Source organism: Lucilia cuprina, chromosome 2, assembly GCF_022045245.1.
Source record: "Lucilia cuprina isolate Lc7/37 chromosome 2, ASM2204524v1, whole genome shotgun sequence".
In the NCBI taxonomy this organism is placed as follows: Eukaryota; Metazoa; Arthropoda; class Insecta; order Diptera; family Calliphoridae; genus Lucilia; species Lucilia cuprina.
In genome coordinates, this window is record NC_060950.1 from 59917533 (window position 1) to 59940589 (window position 23057).

Genomic DNA, 23057 nt, shown 5'->3' on the forward strand with positions numbered 1-23057 from the left:
CAAAATTAAACAGTTTATGAAATAATGTTTGTTTTTTTAATGTTTTTTATAAGTTTGATCTTAAGATTTGTTTTTTTTTTTATATTTTTTATGTAATATTTATTTTATAGTGTTAATTTTTAAGTATGGAAAATTCATCATTAGGTCCATGCAAAGTATAGCTTGTAGGTGTTTAAATTGCATATAGTTTGCAGCAACTATAAGATTTAAACAAGATTTTATTTAGTTGTTTTGCATGTTTTGAAAAAGAAAAAATTTAATTAGTTTTTCTTTATTTTTCTATTTTCCTTTTTCTTTGCTGGTTGGAAAGGGAGGATTTTTATAAGTTCCTATGTTGTTGTTATGCTGTATTAGTTAAACCAACTCTAATGTTTTTTTTTTCTTTTACAATTGAACTAGTTACATAAATAACTATAACTTAAAATATAAATTTTCCATCTTACACTTTTTAGTTTTGTCAAAAAAGTTTAATTATTGATTTTTAAGTTTCTTTTTGTTTTTCTCTTAAGAGTAACATTTAAATTTTTTAAGTTTTGTTTTAATATGTTTAAGCATTTTTGTGTTGTAATATTTCATGAAATTTTTTATGTTTTTTTTTTAATATATAATTTTTTTTAGTTATACTTTTAATTATAATTGATAATTGCAAAATGCATATTTTATATATTAGTTATTTATGTATTTAGTTAAATAATATAAATTATTTATTTTTTAAGTTTTTTTTAATGCATATCAGCTGCTTGTTTTATGGGCTTTTAAAACTAAAAAAAGTGAAAAAAAAACAATAATAATTCTCAACATAATTAATAATTCCAAATTCCTTTTAAATCATTCTTTAACTGATATTTTCAATAATTATTTATTTCATTTTAAATAACACAATAATGCAAAAAAAAAATATTTTTTCAAAAATTTAAGTTAAAAAATAAAAATTTATCAGAAGTCAAGTAGCAAATACAAAAAAAAAAAAAAAACACACACAATTTAAAAAATAAACAAACCCATCTTTCTCTACACCCTGCTTTGAATTTCATATTTTGTTGGTTCGAGAAATGTTGTCAATTTTCCATTTCAAACAGCTGCAATACAAACAGTGTGTAAAAACTTAAAGTGATTTTACACAATTACTTTGAATTCATTTTTTAGTCATAATTTTCAAATATTCCAAAGCATTTTGTGCAGCCATCTTTTTGGCATCAGCTGGTGTAGTGCCAGAACCATGACAAACACCCACCGGTAGAGTGGATAGTTGTACCAAACATTGAAATTTATCAGTGAAAGTCTTCTCTTCGATGTCCACGTAAGTTACCTCAAATTGATTTTCATGTGCAATTTCACCCAAAAGTTTGACATAATCTATTTTGGGATCTTTTAGGCAAGTTTTCTGTAAGTAAAATAAAAAGCAACAAAAAGGTATAGTTAGTCAATAGTTTAAAATAATGTAAATTACTAGATATTTCCTGGAAATTTTGAATTTTAAAAATGATGTAATAATGAACGTGTTATATATGGATTATAGACTAGACTAGACTATAGACTAGACAATAGAGTAGACTATAGACTAGACTATAGACTAGACTATAGACCAGACTATAAACTAGACAATAGACTAGACTATAGACTAGACTATAGACGAGATTATAGACTAGACCATAGACTAGACTATAGACTAGATTATAGACCAGACTATAGACTAGACTATAGACTAGATTATAGACTAGACTATAGACTAGACTATAGACTAGACTATAGACTAGACTATAGACTAGACTATAGACTAGACTATAGACTAGACTATAGACTAGACAATAGACTAGACTATAGACTAGATTATAGACTAGACTATAGACTAGATTATAGACTAGACTATAGACTAGACTATAGACTAGACTACAAACTAGACTACAGACTAAACTATAGACTTGACTTCAAACTAAACTATAGACTAAACTATAGACTTGACTATAGACTTGACTATAGACTAAACTATAGACTAGACTTTAGACTTAACTATAGATTAGACTTTTGACTAGACTTTAGATGTAGACTAGACTGTGGACGAGACTACAGACTAGGCAATGGACTAGACTACAGACTAGACCATAGACAAGACTATGGACCATTGGATAGACTATAAACTAAATTATAGATTAAACTGTAGACTAAACTTTAGATTAAACTATAGATTAGACTAAACTATATACTGGACATTAGACAGACTATAGACTAGATATAGACCAGTGTATTGACTAGACTATAGACCAGTCTATAGACTAGACTACAGGTTAGACTATAGATTATACTATAGACTAGACTATAGACTAGACTATAGATTAGACTATAGACTAGATTATACACTGGACTATAGACTGAACTATAGACTAAACTATAGACTAGACTACAGACTAGACTAAAGACTAGTCTAAAGATTAGACTATAGACTGGACTATAGACTAGACTATAGTTTAGATTATAGACAAGATTATGGACTAGACTATAGTCTAGTCTAGGCTATAGCCTAGACTATAAACTACACCATAGGCTAGATGTTAAACTTGTCTATTACTACACTATGATCTATTGACTAAAAAAAACCTTATTCATATTACTATGTATTTTCAAATAAGTTTATACTCTCGCTATCTTCTCACCTGCAATTTAATTAATTTTTTGCCAGTAGAATTCTTAAGAGTCTTATGGAATTGTGAAACTTTACTGCTATGTTGACTGGTAAGTGTTGGTACCGTGATATCTTTCAAATCACCATAATAATTGGATTTCTGTAAGAAAACATAAACAAACAAAAAATGAAAAAAAATCAACATCTATCTCAAGATGTATACTACAATACGATAAACGTACATAAGAGGAAATTATATATAAAAATATTATAATTCGAAATAATAATACCAACTATAAAGGTGATTTGAAAATATATCAGAAGTTAACAAAACAAAACAGACACTATACCATAAAATCATGTACCATACAAAAGAATATATGTAAAACGTATAAATAACCACCCTTAGTTAAAAAAAATCAAATAAAAACCTTTAACTAACCACCCTTAATTGTATCAAAACACATAATTAAGAAATTAAGTTAAGTGTTAAATAATTAAAAAAAAGAAAGTACTTACATCGCCACCCAAATCGGTGCCCATAGTTTCAACCAATTGATTATTATCAATGGGTGTCTCCTGCAAACGAGTCCACATTTTATGAGCAGCCGTACGTTTGGCAATTTTCTTGCTTTTACCTTTGCCAACTTCACGGAAATTTAGTATAGTACAAGCAATGGTAAAGAGCCGCTCATGTGGCAAACCAACTTCAGTTTCAGTTTCATAGTTTGGTGGGGGCCAGCGGCGAGACATGCACATTTCTTGAAGCCAACCAATGGGATTGCCAACAATTTTATCGGCACCACTGTAAAGAAAAGAAATATAATTTTAATTATAACTAAATAAAATATATTTCGTATGTAACTTACTCTCCCCCACTACCGGCAGCATTAGCATTACCATCCATACCAGCTGCAGCATTCGAACCAGCCGGTGAAGTTTGCGGTTCCGGCAATTGTACTCCAGTTAATTTATCAATTAAAGCTCTTGCAGCTGAATGTTTAGCCTCTTTTTTAGAGCGACCAGCGCCCATAGCTGTAAATGGTACATCTTTATCGTTAAATGATACACGATAACGGAAGGTGGGTTCATGTATGGCCCCCTCGATTTGCACCAATTCATAACTGGGAGTTATGCCACGACGGCTAAGTAGTTCTTGAAGCAATGAAACGGGTGTTTTCATAGCGACACCATTTGCATCAGTCTGAAAATTAATATATGATCTTAGTTATAACACTATGGTGCTAATTATTTAATGTCATTCTATAGATATTTATTACATGACTAATAGTTGTTTTAAATTAACACGTGTGGGATATAAAATGCTAAAAATTATATTTTTTTAATAGATCAATATCACGTTAAAATAAAAATTTATTTGTTTCAATTAAAACTGGAATCAGTCACCAAATGTTACAGATTAAATCCAAATTTAGTTTATAATAGAATCTAGAGTCCAATATAGTCTTTTTTAGTTTATAATCTAACTTGTAGTTTAGTTTCTGAATCTGTCTCTAAAAGTTACAAAATAAAACCAAATTTTGTTTATAATCGAATCTAGAGTCTAATATGTATAGTCTTTTTAGTTTACAGTCTAACCTGTAGTATAGTTTATATTATAATATATAGCCCTGTCTATAATCTAGTATATACTCAACTCTGTAGATTAGCCTATAGTGTAGTTATAGTTTATGTTCTAGTAAATAGTCTAGTTAAGTCAATAGTCCCACCTATAGTTTAGTCTGTGATTTAGTCTATACTTTAGTATAAATTAAGCAAAATTTTTCTGCATAACTTAGAAATTTCTATCAACTTACCAACTTTAATGATTCCTCAATTGTCATCTTGCTGGTGGTAGCAATTAAATCATCGATTTTTTCCTTTTTGACTTTAGCCGGCCTTTGCAAAATCTTAGTGGGGGCAGCTGGCACAGCTCCACCCGCTTGTCCCTGACCATTTGGCAAATTAACTGGAGGCATAGCAGCAACATTAGCAGGCATTTGGTCATATTGACGTCGTGGTGCATAGCCGGCCTGCTGCTGCATCATATCAGGATTTGGTACAGAATCCATTTTCCAATAGATTTTTTTATAAATAAATTAATATTTCCTGTCCAGTAATTATTCTGTATGATATCTGCAGACGTTTGTGAATAGAAGAAAAAAAAACATATGGATACATATAAAAATTAAAGCCCAGAAAAAAATCAATAACGCTGACAAGATAAATTACCCCTGGCAGAAAAATTGATATTAAGTTTTTGTTCTTTTTTTCTATAGAAATAAAGAAAATATTTGATAAACAATATAATAAATATAATGAATTACCTTTAGCTGTTGATTTGCACTGATTTTTATTTAAAAATAAATTGTAATTTTCACCAAATTTATCTTCAAATAAAGAGCAGCAAAATCGATGTTTTGCACTAGAAAAAATACGAGAAATAATGAAGAAAAAATTTTCTACAACCCGCAGTGATGCCATACTGTCGTACTTTTTTACATAGATTAGAGGTAGGGTTCTATAAATCGACTTTCGAATAATCGAACAATCGACTTTTTGTCGAAAAAAGTCGAAGTCTACTATTTTGTTTCAAAAAAGTCGAAAAGTCGACTTTGTTAATAAAAGTCGAAAAAAGTCGGAAAGAGGCAAAAAAAGTCGAAAAGTCGGAAAAAGTCGAAAAAGTCGAAAGAAGTCGAAAATAGTCGGAAAAAGTCGAAAATAGAAAGAAGTCGAAAAAACTCCAAAAATTGCAACAAATAGAAAAAATATAAATAAAATTTTTTATTAATAATAATAGTAAATAATAATAATATAATGTTAAATGGCAACATTATAAATTTACGCTTCTGACAACTTTATAAATTTTTAACTCTGGTCGGAAAAAATCGAAAATAGTCGAAAAAAGTCAAAAGTCGAAAATTCGAAAAAAGTCAAAAGTCGACTATTTATAAAATATTAAAAGTCGAAAAATTGAAAAATCGACTTTTAATTAAATGAAAAAATTCGAAAAATCGACTTTTAATTAAATGAAAAAAGTCGAAAAATCGACTTTTAACTAAATGCAAAAAGTCGAAACGTTGACTTTTCATAAAAAGCAAAAAGTCGAAAAGTCGACTTTTCATAAAATGCAAAAAATCGAAAAGTCGACTTTTCGCTTCAACTATAGAACCCTAATTAGAGGTAGGGTTTTTATAAATTGACTTTAAATAATCGAACAATCGATTTTTTGTCGAAAGTAGACTAATTTGTTCCAAAATATCAATAAGTCAACTTTGTAAATAAAAGCCTAAAAGTCAAAAATTAAAAAAAAAATGGAAAGAATGTCAAAAACTCTAAAACAGTCGGAAAAAACTGGAAAAAAGTAAAAAAATAGTCGAAAAAACTCGAAAAGTCGGAAAAAGTCGACTATTTATAAAATACTAAATGTCGAAAAGTCGACTTTTAACGAAATGAAAAAAGTCGAAAAATCGAGTCTTTAAGTCGACTATCTTGTAAGAAAAAATCGCTGATTTGACGATTTTGCAAATAAAAGTCGATAATAAGAAAATATATTTAATATTCTTAATATATCGAAAGAATGGAAATGACAACATTAAAAATTTTCGAAAAAAGACGTTTTTACAATATAAATCGGAAAAGGTTTACTTTTTGTTTTAACAATCGATCCGAAAACCCTATGTAAAGAATTCAAAATTTTTGAAATTTTCCCATAACTTTTTAGAAAAGCAAAAAAACGGCAACACTTTAAATGTTAGCAGATAATATTACAAAACAACGATAACAGGAAGTTTTTAAATGAAAACATGATAAAATGAATTGACATGTGTCCACATATGATTTTTTTTTATCTCGTTGAGTTGGACAACCGTTAGATGTTTTCTTTTTTGTAGTTGTTGAAAGATGAATCCAAAATATTTGTAATAAATGTTTTATTTTCGTTATATTTTTTATTTTATCATAATAAAATAGGATTAATAATTACATACATATTTCATTGTTTATGGTATAAACATGTTAATTTTTTTTAAATCAGATTGCAATACAATAAAAATGACAATAACTAATATTATGTCGCTTTATCTCGGGGTTTGTGTGTAATCGTTAAATGAGGAAAATAAAGATACGTACGAGATATTTAAACATAAATTTAAACTTTTAATAATAAAAGGTCCTAGACCTTGACAAACGAACAGAGTGCTGTTGTATATTAAAGGGGACGATAGACAGGGAGTATAGGAGGAATTCTATAAATGTAGAGGAAATGTTTGGGTAACAATTTTCTTTGTTATACTTAATCATCACTAAGAAAATCATCATCTAAATTGACATCTGTTGTATCGATGTTATCATCTAAAGTTATGCCTTCGATCTCTAAGTCTAAATCGTCATCATCATCGTCGTCTTTCGCAGCAGCAGCAGGCATTGATATTGATGCTTTAGTGGCTGTTGCAGTTGCAGATGCTAAAGCGGCAGCAGTACCTACATAATCATCGCTTTTCTTATAGTCTTGTACATCTACTTTAGAGTTACTCTCAAATATGCCTTTCTGTTGGGCCATTTGCATTTCTTCCAAGGGATTACGATCAATATTGAGTGGTAATGAAGCAGCAGCATGAGCTGGCAATTGCTGGCGCTCTTTTTGCTTGAGGAATTCCTCTACTTGTAAAGCATCCCCTAAGCCGGGGAAGAGATTTTCATATTTTGCTGGATCAGCCAAAGATTGGCCAGCCTTCTCATTGAATTTAGCCAATTCTTCACGCCATAGTTCGACTACGCGTGACATTTGGCTGGGAATGTAGGTGCGTGCAAAGAATGCTGCTTCGGGCAAGCGATTTGTTTCTATCAAAATCTCCAAACAACGTTCGACATCGGAACGTATAAATGCGGAAAGAAATGCTATATTATGACGTCCTTGGGCGGAGCCATTATCACCCAAAGATTTCAACATCTCAGCATCTCCAGAAGCTGTGGCCAATAGCAAAAGACCACTAAAATCATTGGCCTTTTCCATGCATTCCTTCACTAAAGCCATATTATTTTTACGGGAAGCTACATCTGCCAGTTGTGACCATTTTTGTGGATTCTCGGCTTCTCTGGCTAACTTAACAGCGATATCAAGTTCACCAATTTGTAAGGCCAAATCAAATTTATGATCTGGATCGGTAGATACTTGCAAAGCTTGCGACTTGAAACCTTGTTTCTCCAAGAAATGAGCCACCCGTGTACGATGTTCCTTTGGTATAGTAGGCAAAACTAAATCAGCCCTTTCAAAATCACGACGCATAACAGCAGTTTGATATTCCAATACCGATAGTTGTAGCGAAAAGGAAATGACATTGAGTTCCTTGTCACCCATATAAAGGCGATTGTCTTTGGGTACATAGCCCAACAAATACATAGTGCGATCCAAATGAGAAATGGTAACAATTTCACCACCCACATAGTAGTTAATGCGATTCACTGAATTGGTGTAAATGAAGCAATCACCCACCCATAGACCAGTTTTAACAATTTCATTGATTTCGCCTGTGTACGAAAGATAAACAATCAGTTATAGAAACAAAATTTAAATCAGTTCACTTTAATTACCCAAAACATCAAAGGCACTTTCAATGCCATCATCTTCCAAATCTTGTTTAGTTTCTAAAGCAATCGAAATGGCGCCGGTATCAACGGACAGTATGAAAAAGGACTCTTCAGTAGCAAGACATACCAATGTACCAGATTCATTCCAAAATACATGACGTGGTTGTACTTCAATGCGTCTTACTAAAGTCAGAGTTTCCCAATCATAAAAAGCTAAACCCGATGATGTTTTCACACCAAACAAATAGCCACCGTAAATACTCTCTGCGCCATATTCTGGAGTAAAACTCTTACGTTCCTTAAAGTTGCGGAATAAGCGCACAGTGCCGTTAGATTCACGTATGGCATATTCATTGCTTTCCAAAGCCCATACGAATTCCTGGGCAGAGCCAAATGCTTTATTACGCAAAGCCATGGAAGTATAAATTATGTATTCGCCATCACCACAAACTACCACAAAACGACCATTAGGATTGTGGGCAATAGTTTGAGGATAAATTTCACAGGCTCCCATATCTTTAACAGCTACTGGTAAACGTTCACCATCCTTGATTTCTGTGCCATCAGCCAAAGTTTTTAAATTCACCTAAAGAATAAAAGATATTAAATTTTTTAAACTTTTACTTAGCTATTAAGTATTTACCTGTTGCATTTCCGAATGTTTGGCCCATATAATTTTACTGCCAATAACATCCATAGACATGGCAGGTTCCTCCCGCCCAACTTTAATAATAATGGAACCTTCATCATAACCCAAGGCAACATTATTAGTACCACGCATACAGGCAATGGTCCAAACACGTTCGTAACCATAATTCAAAGAGATTTCCAAACGATAGGTACCCGAATGCCAAATACGTACAGTACCATCTTCTGAACCGGTCAATACTATTGGTAATTCTGGATGGAAACACACGGCTGATATATTTTGTGCATGACCCTCTAACGTCTGTACACAAGTTTTATTTTGATAATCCCAAATTTTAACCAAACGATCATCAGCACCCGAAATCAAATAGGGTTTATCACCACCATGATAATAATCTACACAGTTGACGCCCTTTTCATGACCCTCTAGAGTAAAGTTGGCAAAATTTGAACCCAACTGCCAAACTTTAACGGTACGATCCAATGAGGCCGATGCAAATGTATTATTGTCTTTGGGATTGAATACAATTTGCATTACATAATGTGTATGACCTTCGAATACACGCTGGCAAGCCCACATTTTCTCCCAATTCCATAGTTTGATAAGCATGTCATCTGTACGAAAAGATACAAAAATATAATTGAGAAAATAATTATGCAAGAATTTTCTCCATTTTTTTGATCCGGGATGAAACACTAGAGTATTGACTATATTATAGAATATACTACTGATTAGAATATAGACTGTAGATTACACTATAGACTATATATCGGACTATAGAGTAGAATTTTGTTTAAGACTACAGACGAGAATACAGAATAAAAACAAAAAACAAATTTCAATCTAAATTACTACTAAAGACAACGACCGATCGTATTCTTTAAGAAATTTAATCACATTTAAAATTCTCAATTTGTAAAATTTAAACCTTAAAACATGTACACTAATGAAAAAGAAGGAACTATAATAAAAATTTATAAAATTACAAAAAGTACTTTTCACGTTCACACAAATTATTTATCGATAACAAAATCATCATTCATACTTCGAAAAATAATGGTGTGGTGAAATAATCACGATATATCATGAAAAAGAATAAAATATTACAACGATAACTAAAAACAAGTAGGAAAGTATAGTCGGGCATGGCCGACAATATAATACCCTATGTTAAATATTATTCCAAAATATTTAAGCAATTTATTGATAAAAAAAAACAAAATTTCTAAATGAGGCTTTCAAATATGGACCGATCCTTCGTAAATTTGGGAAAAGGATATATTTTTAAATTACAGTTAGTTTTGTTGAGTTTCATTGCGATACAAATGGTTACAAGTCAATTTTAAACGTTTAAGTCATTTTTTGAAGGGGGGTTTGTATGGGGGCTAGGGTCAAATATAGGCCGATCCTTACGAAAATCTGCAGCGACATTTATACTTATATAAAACTTATTTGTGCCAATTTTTAAAGAGATAGCAGAATATTTGACGTAATTATGGCATAAAAAGTTCAAATCGGGAGGTACGGTTGTATGGGGGCTAGGTGAAATAATGGACCGATTTCAACCATTTTCAATAGGCTTCGTCCCTGTGCCAAAAAACATGCTTGGTCCAAATTTCATCAAATTATCTTGAAAATTGCGGCCTGTACCTTGCGCACAAGGTTTACATGGACAGCCAGCCAGTCGTACATAAGGACCTGTCTTAATCGACTCAAAAATTCTGAATCGATCGGTATACTTTAAGGTGGGTATTGGACCAATATTTTTGTATGTTACAAACATCAGCACAAACGTTTAATACCCTCCTCACTATAGTGGTGTAGGGTATAATAATTAAAAACATTATTAGTAAGTGTTAATTTATCAATATACTGATCATGATTACATATTTTATCTATTTAACGCATATTTATCTTTCGTCTGGTCGCCTGATAAAATCTCAACTACTACCACTACAATAATAAAAATATTAAATTAAATTTTCGGTTTCAAATAAGACGAATTTCTAACAACAACAAACAATAAATATCATCACGCCTGTTCAGTTTTCAACAATTATTTTTCAAATTCTCTTTATTTTGTTTATCTTCTTCATTTTCTTACTCACCGCTACTAGTCAATATCAGCGGCTGAGTTGGATGTACGGCAATACAACGTATGTAATCTGAATGTGCCTCAAATGAATGGACTTTTTCCAATGTATTATAGTTGAAAATACGAATTTGCATATCATCCGAACCGGTGATTAGCCAATTTTTACGTGCCACAAAACGTCCTGAACGCACAGGAACATCACAAACCTCGAAATCTTTTACCAATTGCTGGTTCTCAAAATTCATGATGTGTACGTGGCCATTGTAAAGGGCACACAACATCCACGGTTCAGTTGGATGTATGTCAACACATTTTACACGGTCCGAACGTGATGTTAAACGGCGTTTAATATCTAATTTCAATGGCATTTCGTTTTTTTTTTTATTATCCTTTATTAATCACTATAAATTACAATTTATTTTCTTAAAAATATTTGCACTTTTTTCAGAAATTATTAAACTTCAATTGGGGAAAAAATTCTTCTTATTTCACTTGTTCATATCCAAAGTTCTGTGTCGACAAATATTAACGGTGCGGCTGACACTTAAAATATCGGAGGCGCTGTAAAATCGACTGTAAGCCGTCAATGTTCTAAAAGCCTGCACAAGACAACAATAATTTTATATTTTCAACGATTTTAAATAGGAATGAAATTTGTGAGATATAAATAAGTGGGATTTTGGAACAAATATATGTTTATAACAACAAAACAGAGCAAGCACAAAAATTTTGTGAGAAATAAAGGGATGGGAAAAAATTGAAAAAAATATATATTTTTTTCAATTTATAAGTCATGAAAGGCGCCTCTTAAAGACCTTTCACATGATATCATAATAAATTGTCATAAAATAGCAAAAATTTAGAAAAAAAATAGGAAAAACTTATAATAAAAATATAATTGTCTTATTTAAAAACAAAACATTGAAATATTTGAGTCTTCCACTTTTTAGTTGAATGACTCAAATAATTTTAAAACTTAACACAATAATTCAAACATATTTAAAATACTAGTGTTCACCCTGTTTTAAACATGACGATTATATATTTTTTTTGGTCGATTTGAAAAAGATTAATTTCGAAAAGTAAACATTTATAACGGTACTCTAAAGTGAAATAAAACTATTTATATACATACATGTGTAGTGCTATAAGTGTTTTAGTGTTTTAAATTAAATTGTATTTTGATAACATAGTCCGGCTTCAGAATGAAACTACAATCAAAGTGGTCGATTATGTATCTCGGTTGCCACTCGGATATTAATACTAGTCGTTTTTTAAGCAATAGCTTGAATGTTTTATTCAGTAATAATTTTCATCCAATAAGTTTTTGGTTGACCTGAAACATTTCTAGATTGAACACCTTCTCCTATTTCGAAGCTGGCAACGCAACTGAAGTTCTTTGCCATGCATTAAGTCCTACAGGACTTTACACAATATACTACAAAGTGCAAATTTTGGTAAGTTGACCCAAATAATCTTTTTGTTAATCTATCAACTTTATTATACCCTACACCACAATATTGGAGAGGGTATTATACGTTTGTGCTGATGTTTGTCCAATACCCACCTTTAAGTATACCGATCGATTCAGAATCATTTTTTGAGTCGTTCAAGACATGTCCGTCCGTCTGTCCGGCCGGCTGGCTGTCCATGTAAACCTTGTGCGCTAGGTACAGGCCGCAATTTTTAAGATAATTTGATGAAATTTGGACCAAGCATGTTTTTTAGCACGAGGACGAAGCCTATTGAAAATGGTTGAAATCGGTCCATTATTTCACCTAGCCCCCATACAACCGTACCTCCCGATTTAAACTTTTTATACCATAATTACGTCAAATATTCTACTATCTCTCTAAAAATTGACACAACAAAGTTTTATATAAGTATAAATGAAACTGCAGATTTTCGTAAGGATCGGCCCTTATTTGATCCTAGCCCCCATACAAACCCCCCTTCAAAAAATGTCTTAAACGTCTAAAATTGACTTGTAACCATTTGTATCGCAATGAAACTCAACAAAAATAACTGTTATTTAAAAATATGTATATCCTTTTCCCAAATTTACCGAGGATTGGACCATATTTGACCTATATAAAGCCTCATTAAGAAATTTTAGTTTTTTTTATCAATAAATTGCTTAAATATTTTGGATTAATGGAAATATTCAACATAAAAGTTTCTTTATAAAAAATAAAAATGTTAAAAATAAACTCATGGTATAGGGTATTATATGGTCAGCCATGCCCGACTATACTTTCCTACTTGTTGTATGAAATATAGTAGATATAAACTATACATTATACAGACTATAGTGGATAATAAACTATAGTGTATATATAAAATATTAAAGATTATTATATATACTCTCTAATCTATTGATGATTCTATACCTAGTCGAGACCACAGACTCGACAAAAGTCCCTAAACTTTAGTTCTTCTTAGCACTGTATCGTTATATGAATAAGTTGTGTTAAAATAACTCTAAATACTATTTATGAATAATTAAGATAACAATGTAAGTTTATCTATCTGAGGACTTTTGTTATCTAAAAAAAAAATTCTTTAGAATTTCTATACAAAAAAACAATTAGAATTCCTCTTGTTAATGTAATGTTTATATGTTATGACAAATGTATTGTGTAATTTATAAATTAGCGTAATATTATCATGTATTTATTGAAAAATTAAGTGTTTGAAACACTTTTTTTTAAAGACAAATAAAAAATATCACGTATATAGACAGCTTTTAACTGCGATTATAACGATTGCCATCACCACGTCTAACCACATCCTTATACTCGTCCATACGTCGCATACGTGCAATATATTCAGGATCATCATTTTCAATTTGTTCCTCGAGAGCAGCTTTTTCTTCTTCCTCTTGAATTTCTGGATCTTGAGCAGCAGCTAAAGCTTTTTCTTTATTAATTTGGGCCATTTTTTCGGCATCCGGGAAAATTCCCTGATCAACACGCTGTTGATAAAACTCATCGACAGTCATAACGGGTAAACTAGGATAGCCGAGACCAAAGACCGCTTTTTGTGTAGCATCTTTGGTAATAATAAAGGGTTGCATGGGTTTGGGTTTTGGCGGCATATGCATGTGACGTTGTGGGCCATATGAATGAGAATGTCCATGTCTATGAGCGTGGTCATGATCATGCATTTGAGCATGACTAGGCGCTTGATCCTTAAAGGGATTAGGTCCTGAAACCGAACCGGGTGGTAAAACAATATCATCCATTTTTGTAGTTCCAAATTCGGCCAAACGTTGTTTTCTCATTTCCACCACTCCTCTTTCCAACTTAACGTTCTGCATTTCTTCATTGGCATCTATAATACTTCTATTAATGTATTTCATAAAGAAATCTCTTTTGACTTCATCATCGACGCTGTTGCTTTTAACGGCTAATTTCATTTGTTTTATTTGAGCTTCTAGTTCTTTTTTACGTTTAAATTGGGCGATTTTATTATTACGCGCCACCGCAGAGGCCACTAACTGCTCCTGGGTGTCTATGCAACCGCTAACTTGTCTGTCAGACTTATCATCATCATTAGGTTTGGGAGCCTCACAAAGCTGATATTCATGACAACGTTGCAGGAAGTCTCTAGAAGATAAAAGCAAGAAAATTTAATAAAAATTAAGACATGTAGAATTTAAACTTAAAAAAGTTTGTCCTTGTTAGTAAATAAATAATATGAACAAATTTTAACTCGCTTACCTCAAATAAATGTCAGCAATACGCAAAACATCTCCACGATCCTGTTCATTACGCTGTAAAGCTAATTTGCCCAAAAAATAAGGAAGTAGTAAATACTGCAATGATTCTGTGGGGACTTCATCAATCATTTCATTGGAGCTGAACATGCCAATTTGACTGACCATCGTAGTGGCCAATTCGAATTGTTGCATGCCCAATTTCACTTTGGACTAAAAAGAAAATTATTTAGCTTAAAAAGATTACTCCAATTAGAAATTTAAGGTGTCTACCTGAAATTCACTGCCATTGGTATCAATAGTAGTTTCATCGAGAAAATCAAATATTTCCCAACCTTCTAGAAAAATATCTTCTAATTTGCGATTATCTGTGCTATTGTCGGCACTCATTTTTAAAGAAATTTTTTATATATATTTTTATTTCTTGATATACACAATAATAATGCTTTATTGTCGGTATTTGCAAGTCGTTTATAGAAAATCTGGATACAATGTTTATTGAATGACGACTAATCAGCTGGATTTAATTGATTTCGCATATAGTTGCATCAGTTTTTCATGTCACATTCACAATAGGTTGTTTAAATTATTGTTACAACTAAAAATTTGTTTGTAGAGTGGCCATATTTTTTTGTTAGTTTAAATGTGTTTTGGCGCTACCAGATTGTTAATTTGGATTTAAAAATTTGAAATTCAATTGAAATGTGTATATTATAGATCTATGAAATATATGCTAATACAAAATGATCAGAAATACCAATATAAGTCGACTCAGCTTTCGAGAAACGTTATATTTCAAGTTAAGCTTCTATTAAAACAATTTTTGTACATAAGGTTCAATATATATTGTCGGAAAAATCAATGTTGAATACTTTTTTAAATAAAGATGGTAAGTTGACTATCATGTAAAAAGAAAGTCGAAACTTTATCTCATTGTCTCGTTTATAGCAATTTATCAGATTTGTATGAAAATATCAATAATATGTATATCACTTGTTTGTTCATTTGTAAACCTTGAAAAAGAAGTCAAAAAGTCGATAATTTCAAAATTGTATAAAGTCGAATAATCGTTTATAGCAATTTATCAGATTTGTATGAAAATATCAATGATATGTATATCACTTGTTTGTTCATTTGTAAACCTTGAAAATGAAGTTAAAAAGTCGATAATTTCAAAATTGTATAAAGTCGAAAAATCGACTTAATAAATTGAAAAAGGTCGACTTTAGAACACTTCAAAAAGCTCTTTATTGTCGCAATTCAGAAAGAAAAATGTCGAAAAGTCCATAAGTTGAAAAGTCAGAAATTGTTTGTTTTATTTTCGTTTGAGATATTCTAAAAGACAATATTGTTTGGTTGCAAATAAGTTGTTTTGTTAGTGAAGTTATTTATAGAATACATATATATAAAAAAATAAAAAGTTGACACAGACTGGGGTTGAAATTAGTTCTTTCTAGGGTTCTATAAATCGACTTTCGAATAATCGAACAATCGACTCTTTGTCGAAAAGTCGAAGTCAACTATTTTGTTCCAAAAAGAACGCACATAAATAAAACAACCCGACGAAAAATAAAACAAACCGTAACAGCTGTTTTATCAAAATAAACATTTTTTTTGGTGTGGTGAGTTATTTTTGTTTACAAATATGTAACTCGAATACTTCTTGGCTACGCTCACGCCAAATTCGCGATCGGATCAGCCGTTTAGAAATGCCAGATTTATTTCCAAAAATTTCCATTCTGCCCACTGTGGATTGTCGTGGGAACGTGTAAAATTTTGGTAAACAAAAATAACTCACCACACCAAAAAAAATGTTTATTTTGATAAAACAGCTGTTACGGTTTGTTTTTCGTCGGGTTGTTTTATTTATGTGCATGAAAAAAGTCGAATAAAGTCGAAAATAGTCGAAGAAAGTCGAAAAAAGTCGAAAAAAAGACGAAAGGTCGGAAAAAGTCGGAAAAAGTCGAAAATTCAAAAATAGTCGAAAATTTAAAATAAGTGGAAAAAGTCAAAAACTCTAAAATAATCGGAAAAACTCGAAAAAAGTAAAAAAAAAAAATGTCGGAAAAAAGTCGAAAAGTCTACTATTTATAAAATACTTATAGTCGAAAAGTCGACTTTAAATTAAGCGAAAAAAGTCGAAAAATCGATTTTTCATAAAATGCAAAAAGTCGACTTTTAACTAAATGAAAAAAAGTCGAAAAGTCGACTTTTCGTTTCAACTATAGAAATGACATTCCTTTGGAAGAAATATGGAAATAATATGAAGACCTCAATAAAACCTTTTTATCCTTTGATCCAGCTCGCCAAATATTGACCCCAGGAAATTAGTCGAAAAGTCAGAAAAAGTCGGAAAAAGTCGAAAATTCGAAAAATGATGGAAAAATCGAAAATTCCAAAAAAGTCGAAATGTCAAAAAACACTCAAAAAAGTCGACTATTTATAAAATATACTAAAAGCCGAAAGTCTAAAAGTCGACTTTTAATTCAATGAAAAAGTCAAAAAATCTACTTTTCATGAAAAGAAAAAATCGAAAAGTCGTCTTTTCGTTTCAACTATATACCGTTATTTAATAATTCATCTCCCCTGTTGTTATACATGCTATTTATTTGGTATGGTAACTTTATAACTTGCAGAACTATTGTGAATAGTTAGTTTTGACATATAAACAAACAAATTTCTAGAAAACTGCCGAAAAAAGATTTTAACACGGTCTAGGAAAAACTTAAACGTTGAAAAAAAATATTATATTTAAATAAAATAAAAAATGGCCGACTACGATTCAGATGATGAAAAATCTCAATTTGATAAATTGCGTTATGCCAAAGTACCACGGGGCATGCATGTCAGTGGTTGGGATGATGATGCCGATGAACTTATCGAAGAAGATCGTAATCCACAAGGTAAAATCTATAGTAAAGTCGATAAAGTTGGGGATTTTTAAAAACAAAATTTCCTTTTGAACAGCCAGTATTGAACGCATGATTTTGTGGGCTGTCAATGAAAATAAACTCAGTGAGGTCAAGGAAATCTTACGTTTAGATCCGGAAGCTGTCACTGCCATAGACAACGATGGTTATACCCCCTTACATCGTGCCTGTTACAATAATTTTGAGGATATAGCTAAACTACTGATACAATATAAAGCCGATCCAAATGCCAAAACAAATATGGGCTGGACCCCTTTGCATTCGGCCTGTAAATGGAGCAATGCACAATGTGCTCTCCTACTACTGCAACATGGAGCCGATGTCAATGCCCAATCGGATGGACAACAGACTCCTTTGCATATAGCAGCTACTGTCTCAAATTGTCGTAATACTGCCACCGTCCTAATGATGGATCACAATATTAATGCTCAGGCATTGAATAACTCCGAAGAAACAGCCCGTGATATAGCTTTACGCACCGGTTTAACGGGTCCTGTTTTTGAAATGGGCCATAGTGCTTATGACGTTGAGACAGGTTTAATAGATTAGATCTTAGAAAATAGGTTTATTTTTGAGAGAAAATAAGAATAAATTACATAAAATTAGAAATTGCAATTTTTTTTCAATATTATTGAAGTTAGCAGGCCTGAGGCAATCGTATAAAATGTTCATAAAATGATTTGGTAAAATCCATCATTTGATCTTGCATGGCGGCAGGTACAAAATTAGGATTTCCCTGACCGCCTTCAATGGTACCCTTAGCAGTGTAACGCATATAGCTGGCCACTGTGGTCTCAGGCGGGAGGACAGCACCATCCTCTATAATACAACAGTCTTTTAAAACACAGCGACGACCCTTTATTAAAATAAAATCGTTAATAACATATTTAAGCTTCAATCTATAAATAACTTACTATTATGGCATTCTTTCCTATATACACAAACGAGCCAATAACAGCGGCCGAAACTACTGCACCTTCTCCTACATAAACATGATCACCAATATGCATGGGAAAGAAGGCAATACCTTTGCTAAATTGTTTATAGGGTGGACGTATTACGGCATTTTTACTTATAACACAATAACGTCCTGTTCGTACATTCGCCAAATCACCGCGAATAATGGAGCCACTTTGTACTATAACTTTACCATTAAGTACGATATTTTGTGAGCCGCATAGTACTGTTTGACGACTCACCTTATTGCCAGAAGCCTAGAAATGTTCAAAACAATGAGATCATCAGAAAAAATTGAACATAGTAGAAGATAGTAAGATTTTGTTGTTGTAGTAATAATTACCGTTTCTACATATTCATCTTTACTGTAATAAGTATTGGCGATTTCCATCTTGTTATATATTAATTATTAAAAAAATTGCAAAAATTTATATTTAATACTGCGAAACAAACTAAATTTTTGTTTATTTCTTTACGTCAGCTGTTTTGTTGTGATTAATGACAGCAACTAATCACAATAGTTCGAAGGTGTGTAACAGTATTGCCAGGTAAGATATTGCTTTAAGGTAAACAAAATTCCGTTAAATTGTAACGAATGGTAAATCAATTTAAAAATTCACAATAGCGAAATTGCAAATCACAATGAATATAGACCGTTAATAAGAAAATGCATTACTTTTGACAGTTAAATTTAATTTTCTTTTGAGAAAACAATAGCAATGTTAATTCAAACTTTTTTTAATTGAAATATTTCAGAAAAAAGAACTCTTTTTATGGTTTAGAAAAAAAAATCATTAAAACTTCTTTTGATCATGTTATTGTTATCGAAAAAAACATCATTTATACTTTTAATTTTGCAAAAATCAAATAAAATATGCAAAAGTAATTTTAAATTATTACAAAAATCCTTGAAAACATTTACAGTGAATATATTTTACAACATTTTTGTTATTATTAACTTTTACAATAAAATCTAGGTATAAAACATTATTCTTTTATAAAAAAAAATAATAATTTTTAACTAATAGCTAATAATTATACATACATACATATATACTTATATCCGAGTTCATGAAACAAGGCCTGTTAACACTCATAATCACTGAAGCGCATTCACGCCGCATGAATGTGTTTGGTCAGAAATTGTAGAAAAATATAAAAAAAAACTATGCCAGATCAGCCAACCACTCACTCAGTCACTGATTCACTTACAATTTACAATTGCAATTGAAAACCTTACAGCAACAACAACAAATTCATGTTTAATTTTTTTTTTTACAACAAACTTATTAAATTTCCAAGTTTCTAAAAAAATAAAACAATTTTAATTTGTTGTTTTTCCGAAATGCATTCAAAACCATAAGGTTTTCCTTTATATTGTATTATTATTATTTTTTTTTATAAAGTTGTAGGTCAAAATATTAAAAATTTCGCATTATTTTTCAATATTAATTTTCATAGTACATTTTATTATTATTACTATTTTTTATTTCAACAACACATTGTGTTTACTTACAGTCTCTGTTTTGGTTCACTTTATAGTAAAACAATCTGAAAATCAAGGATTTTTTTATTTACTCATACTTTTTGAATGTGTTTTTCTATGAATTTATTTGTTGTTACTTATTATTGTTGTAATTTAACTTAATGCTTGAGTAAATTTAGAATTTGTTTATAAAAAGTTTTATTAGATTTTTAAGAATATCTTTTGAAAATGGAGGGTGTTAACAGATTCATAAATTAAAACAATCGGTATATTAAACATCTTAAATCTTTAAATTATAAAAAAAGCCTTCTTCGATGATCGAGGTATATTTACAAATTCAACTATTGTGAATGAATTGTTCACAACAAGTTCATTAAGGGCCAATCTTTAGGTGAAGGATTAGGGATTAAATTAAAATTAATCCATGAAATTTGTTTTCGAATACTCAATTAGTTAATTTCGTTTGCTAGTTTAAACGTCCAATGGCTGTGGTTTAAACTTGAGCAAGAAATGTAAAAGTGTAAACAGCTGATGCAAAAAAAAATTAATACAATTTTTATTAAAAACAAGTAAGAAATTATAGTCGGGCGAGGCCGACTATATAAAACCCTACACCTTTTTATAAAAATATAATGTGATTTAGTTGCCAAAATAAAGCATTGCCCAAAACGTTTATTCTTGAATAAAATTATGGACATTTAAATGCAATTTTTGATGGGGGCTTTTCATAATGGCTAGGGTCATATGAGGACCTATTATTATGGAATTCATGAGGGTCATCAAGTCTAGTATAGAACTGGGCTTTTTGAAGCTTTTTGTCGAGATATAAGTATATTAAACATAATAATGAACTTAAAAGCCCTTATTCGGCGGGTTCAGTTGTATGGGGGCTATGTGAAATAATGGACCGATGTTAACCATTTTCAATAGGCTACCTCTACGGTATCATAGACGATCATGTGCCAAATTTCATTGAATTATCTCAAAAATTGCAATTACATAATTTAAAAGCCCTATTCGGCGGGTTCAGTTGTATGGGAGCTAAGTGAAATAATGGACCGATCTTAACCATTTTCAATAGGATCAATAGAAAATCATGTACCAAATTTCATTGAATTATGTTCAAAATTGCGACCTGTAGTTTGATAACAAGATTTACATGGACCGACAGACGGACGGTCTTAGCTAAATCGATACAGAAAATGACTTTAAGCCGATTGGTATACTTGAAGGTGGGTATTGTGCGTTACAAACATCAGCTTAAACCTAATATACCCTCCCCACTGAAGTGGTGTAGGATATAAAGAGAATAAAAGTCGTATGATTTATATTTTTGTGTTTACATGATGGGTATAAAACAATAACAAAATAAGATGGAAACAGCTGTTTAACTTTTTATACCCTACACCACTATAGTTGGGAGGGTATTATACGTTTGTGCTGATATTTGTAACATACAAAAATATTGGTCCAATACCCACCTTAAAGTATACCGATCGATTCAGAATCATTTTTTGAGTCGATTAAGACATGTCCGTCCGTCCGACCGTCTGGCTGGCTGTCCATTTAAACCTTGTGCGCAAGGTACATGCCGCAATTTTCAACACAATTTTATGAAATTTGGACCAAGCATGTTTTTTGGCACAAGGACGAAGCCTATTGAAAATGTTTGAAATTGGTCCATTATTTCACCCCCCATACAACCGTACCTCCCGATTTGAACTTTTTATGCCATAATTACGTCAAATATTCTACTATCTCTCTAAAAATTGGCACAAATAAGTTTTATATAAGTATAAATAACACTGCAGATTTTCGTAAGGATCGGCCTATATTTGACCCTAGCCCCCATACAAACCCACCTTCGAAAAATGACTTAAACGTCTTAAATTGACTTGTAACCATTTGCATCGCAATGAAACTCAACAAAACTAACTATTATTTAAAAATATATCCTTTTCCCAAATTTACCGAGGATCGGCCCATATTTGACCTATATAAAGCCCCATTTAGAAATTTTAGTTTTTTTTTATCAATAAATTGCTTAAATATTTTGGAATTATTGGTAATATTCAACATAAAAGTTTCTTTATAAAAAATACAAATTTTATAAAATGTAAAAATTTTAAAAATATACTCATGGTGTAGGGTATTATATGGTCGGCCATGCCCGACTATACTTTCCTACTTGTTTTGTATGTGTTTACATAAATATACATCTCTGATCTAATGCGATTTGCTTGGCTTTTTGAATCATTAAAAAAAACATAAAGATCCGCACGACTGTCAAATTTTCCGTCCGTATTCTCTCCCAATGTGTAATGGTTTTTTACATATTGCGTTTAGACAATTCGATCTGTACTCTTCTACACAATATTTTGTCGGATCATAATTCTTTAGTGCTCGTGTGAACAACTTGTATTATAGAATTTTAATATAAATTGTGACTATGTCAAATATTTACGAACAATTTTGAAGCACACATTGTATGCAGTTTTTAAGAACCTTCACCTTCGTGAGAAGGGTATATATAAGTTTGTCATTCCGTTTGTAATTTCTATAATATAATTTTCCGATCCTATAAAGTATATATTCTGTATTGTTATAGACAGTGAAGTCGATTAAGCAATGTCCGTCTGTCTATATGTTTGTAGAAATCAGTTTTTGGCGGACCCCAGCTATCGGCGAGATTCGAATCTTCAATAATTCTGTTAGACATGCTTTCGAGAAAATCGCTATTTAAAAATCAGCAAAATCGGTCCATAAATAACATAGATATGAGCAAAAATCCGAGACAACCTCTGAAAATTTCATCAAAAATTAAGATTTTTTATTCATGCTCAAACAGAAATCTAAAACAAAAACAAAATACATAATCATACGGTAAAATTTGTTATTGTGCTCTTGTTTATAAAAACAAGGCAGAGTGAGAGCAGCAGAGCAAGAGTAGCAGAGCGAGAGCAGCAGATTAAGACCAGCAGAGCGAGAGCAGCATTAGTGTGTTGTTATTGGC

At 31.2% G+C, this 23057-nt stretch overlaps 5 protein-coding genes across 6 annotated transcripts; 1 reads left to right on the forward strand and 4 right to left on the reverse strand.

Annotated features, from left to right (window-relative positions):
* Positions 1-742: 742 nt before the first annotated feature.
* LOC111681313 (interferon-inducible double-stranded RNA-dependent protein kinase activator A homolog) lies at positions 743-5101 on the reverse strand. Of its 2 annotated transcripts, XM_023443060.2 has the most exons (6): positions 4948-5100; positions 4438-4756; positions 3490-3824; positions 3140-3425; positions 2652-2780; positions 743-1384 (listed from the first exon to the last, which is right to left on the reverse strand). In XM_023443060.2, exons 2-6 carry the CDS (start codon positions 4690-4692, stop codon positions 1136-1138), a joined length of 1254 nt encoding a protein of 417 aa, XP_023298828.1. In that variant the 5' UTR covers positions 4693-4756; positions 4948-5100; the 3' UTR covers positions 743-1135. The 2 variants fall into 2 exon arrangements, with proteins under 2 accessions (XP_023298828.1, XP_023298829.1); XM_023443061.2 differs by lacking the exon at positions 2652-2780 and having other exon boundaries at positions 4948-5101.
* A 1449-nt stretch (positions 5102-6550) lies between these two features.
* On the reverse strand, positions 6551-11478 carry LOC111681312 (coatomer subunit beta'). The gene is made up of 4 exons (XM_023443059.2): positions 10967-11478; positions 8853-9472; positions 8213-8795; positions 6551-8149 (listed from the first exon to the last, which is right to left on the reverse strand). Exons 1-4 carry the CDS (start codon positions 11319-11321, stop codon positions 6915-6917), a joined length of 2793 nt encoding a protein of 930 aa, XP_023298827.2. The 5' UTR covers positions 11322-11478; the 3' UTR covers positions 6551-6914.
* A 2068-nt stretch (positions 11479-13546) lies between these two features.
* LOC111681316 (immunoglobulin-binding protein 1) lies at positions 13547-15202 on the reverse strand. The gene is made up of 3 exons (XM_023443064.2): positions 14945-15202; positions 14676-14884; positions 13547-14561 (listed from the first exon to the last, which is right to left on the reverse strand). Exons 1-3 carry the CDS (start codon positions 15059-15061, stop codon positions 13700-13702), a joined length of 1188 nt encoding a protein of 395 aa, XP_023298832.2. The 5' UTR covers positions 15062-15202; the 3' UTR covers positions 13547-13699.
* A 2121-nt stretch (positions 15203-17323) lies between these two features.
* On the forward strand, positions 17324-18203 carry LOC111681314 (ankyrin repeat domain-containing protein 49). Its single transcript, XM_023443062.2, has 2 exons — positions 17324-17574; positions 17639-18203. The coding sequence occupies exons 1-2, from the start codon at positions 17439-17441 to the stop codon at positions 18148-18150; spliced, it is 648 nt and encodes a 215-aa protein (XP_023298830.1). The 5' UTR covers positions 17324-17438; the 3' UTR covers positions 18151-18203.
* Positions 18143-19062, reverse strand: LOC111681315 (dynactin subunit 5). The gene is made up of 3 exons (XM_023443063.2): positions 18902-19062; positions 18516-18815; positions 18143-18457 (listed from the first exon to the last, which is right to left on the reverse strand). Exons 1-3 carry the CDS (start codon positions 18947-18949, stop codon positions 18239-18241), a joined length of 567 nt encoding a protein of 188 aa, XP_023298831.1. The 5' UTR covers positions 18950-19062; the 3' UTR covers positions 18143-18238.
* Between the last annotated feature and the right edge of the window lie 3995 nt (positions 19063-23057).

Coding starts and splice junctions, on each gene's coding strand:
- LOC111681316 (XM_023443064.2), bottom strand. CDS start 15,061: ATGAGTGCCGACAATAGCACAGATAATCGCAAATTAGAAGATATTTTT. Junction 14,885..14,944: donor CCAATGGCAGTGAATTTCAG/GTAGACACCTTA, acceptor TTTTCTTTTTAG/TCCAAAGTGAAATTGGGCAT. Junction 14,562..14,675: donor ATTGCTGACATTTATTTGAG/GTAAGCGAGTTA, acceptor TTTATCTTCTAG/AGACTTCCTGCAACGTTGTC.
- LOC111681315 (XM_023443063.2), bottom strand. CDS start 18,949: ATGGAAATCGCCAATACTTATTACAGTAAAGATGAATATGTAGAAACG. Junction 18,816..18,901: donor AAGATGAATATGTAGAAACG/GTAATTATTACT, acceptor GAACATTTCTAG/GCTTCTGGCAATAAGGTGAG. Junction 18,458..18,515: donor TAGGAAAGAATGCCATAATA/GTAAGTTATTTA, acceptor ATTTTAATAAAG/GGTCGTCGCTGTGTTTTAAA.
- LOC111681312 (XM_023443059.2), bottom strand. CDS start 11,321: ATGCCATTGAAATTAGATATTAAACGCCGTTTAACATCACGTTCGGAC. Junction 9,473..10,966: donor GCTGATATTGACTAGTAGCG/GTGAGTAAGAAA, acceptor CTTTTCGTACAG/ATGACATGCTTATCAAACTA. Junction 8,150..8,212: donor AAGTGCCTTTGATGTTTTGG/GTAATTAAAGTG, acceptor TTTCGTACACAG/GCGAAATCAATGAAATTGTT.
- LOC111681314 (XM_023443062.2), top strand. CDS start 17,439: ATGGCCGACTACGATTCAGATGATGAAAAATCTCAATTTGATAAATTG. Junction 17,575..17,638: donor AGAAGATCGTAATCCACAAG/GTAAAATCTATA, acceptor CCTTTTGAACAG/CCAGTATTGAACGCATGATT.
- LOC111681313 (XM_023443060.2), bottom strand. CDS start 4,692: ATGGATTCTGTACCAAATCCTGATATGATGCAGCAGCAGGCCGGCTAT. Junction 3,825..4,437: donor TTGAGGAATCATTAAAGTTG/GTAAGTTGATAG, acceptor ATTAATTTTCAG/ACTGATGCAAATGGTGTCGC. Junction 2,781..3,139: donor GCACCGATTTGGGTGGCGAT/GTAAGTACTTTC, acceptor GTTTTCTTACAG/AAATCCAATTATTATGGTGA.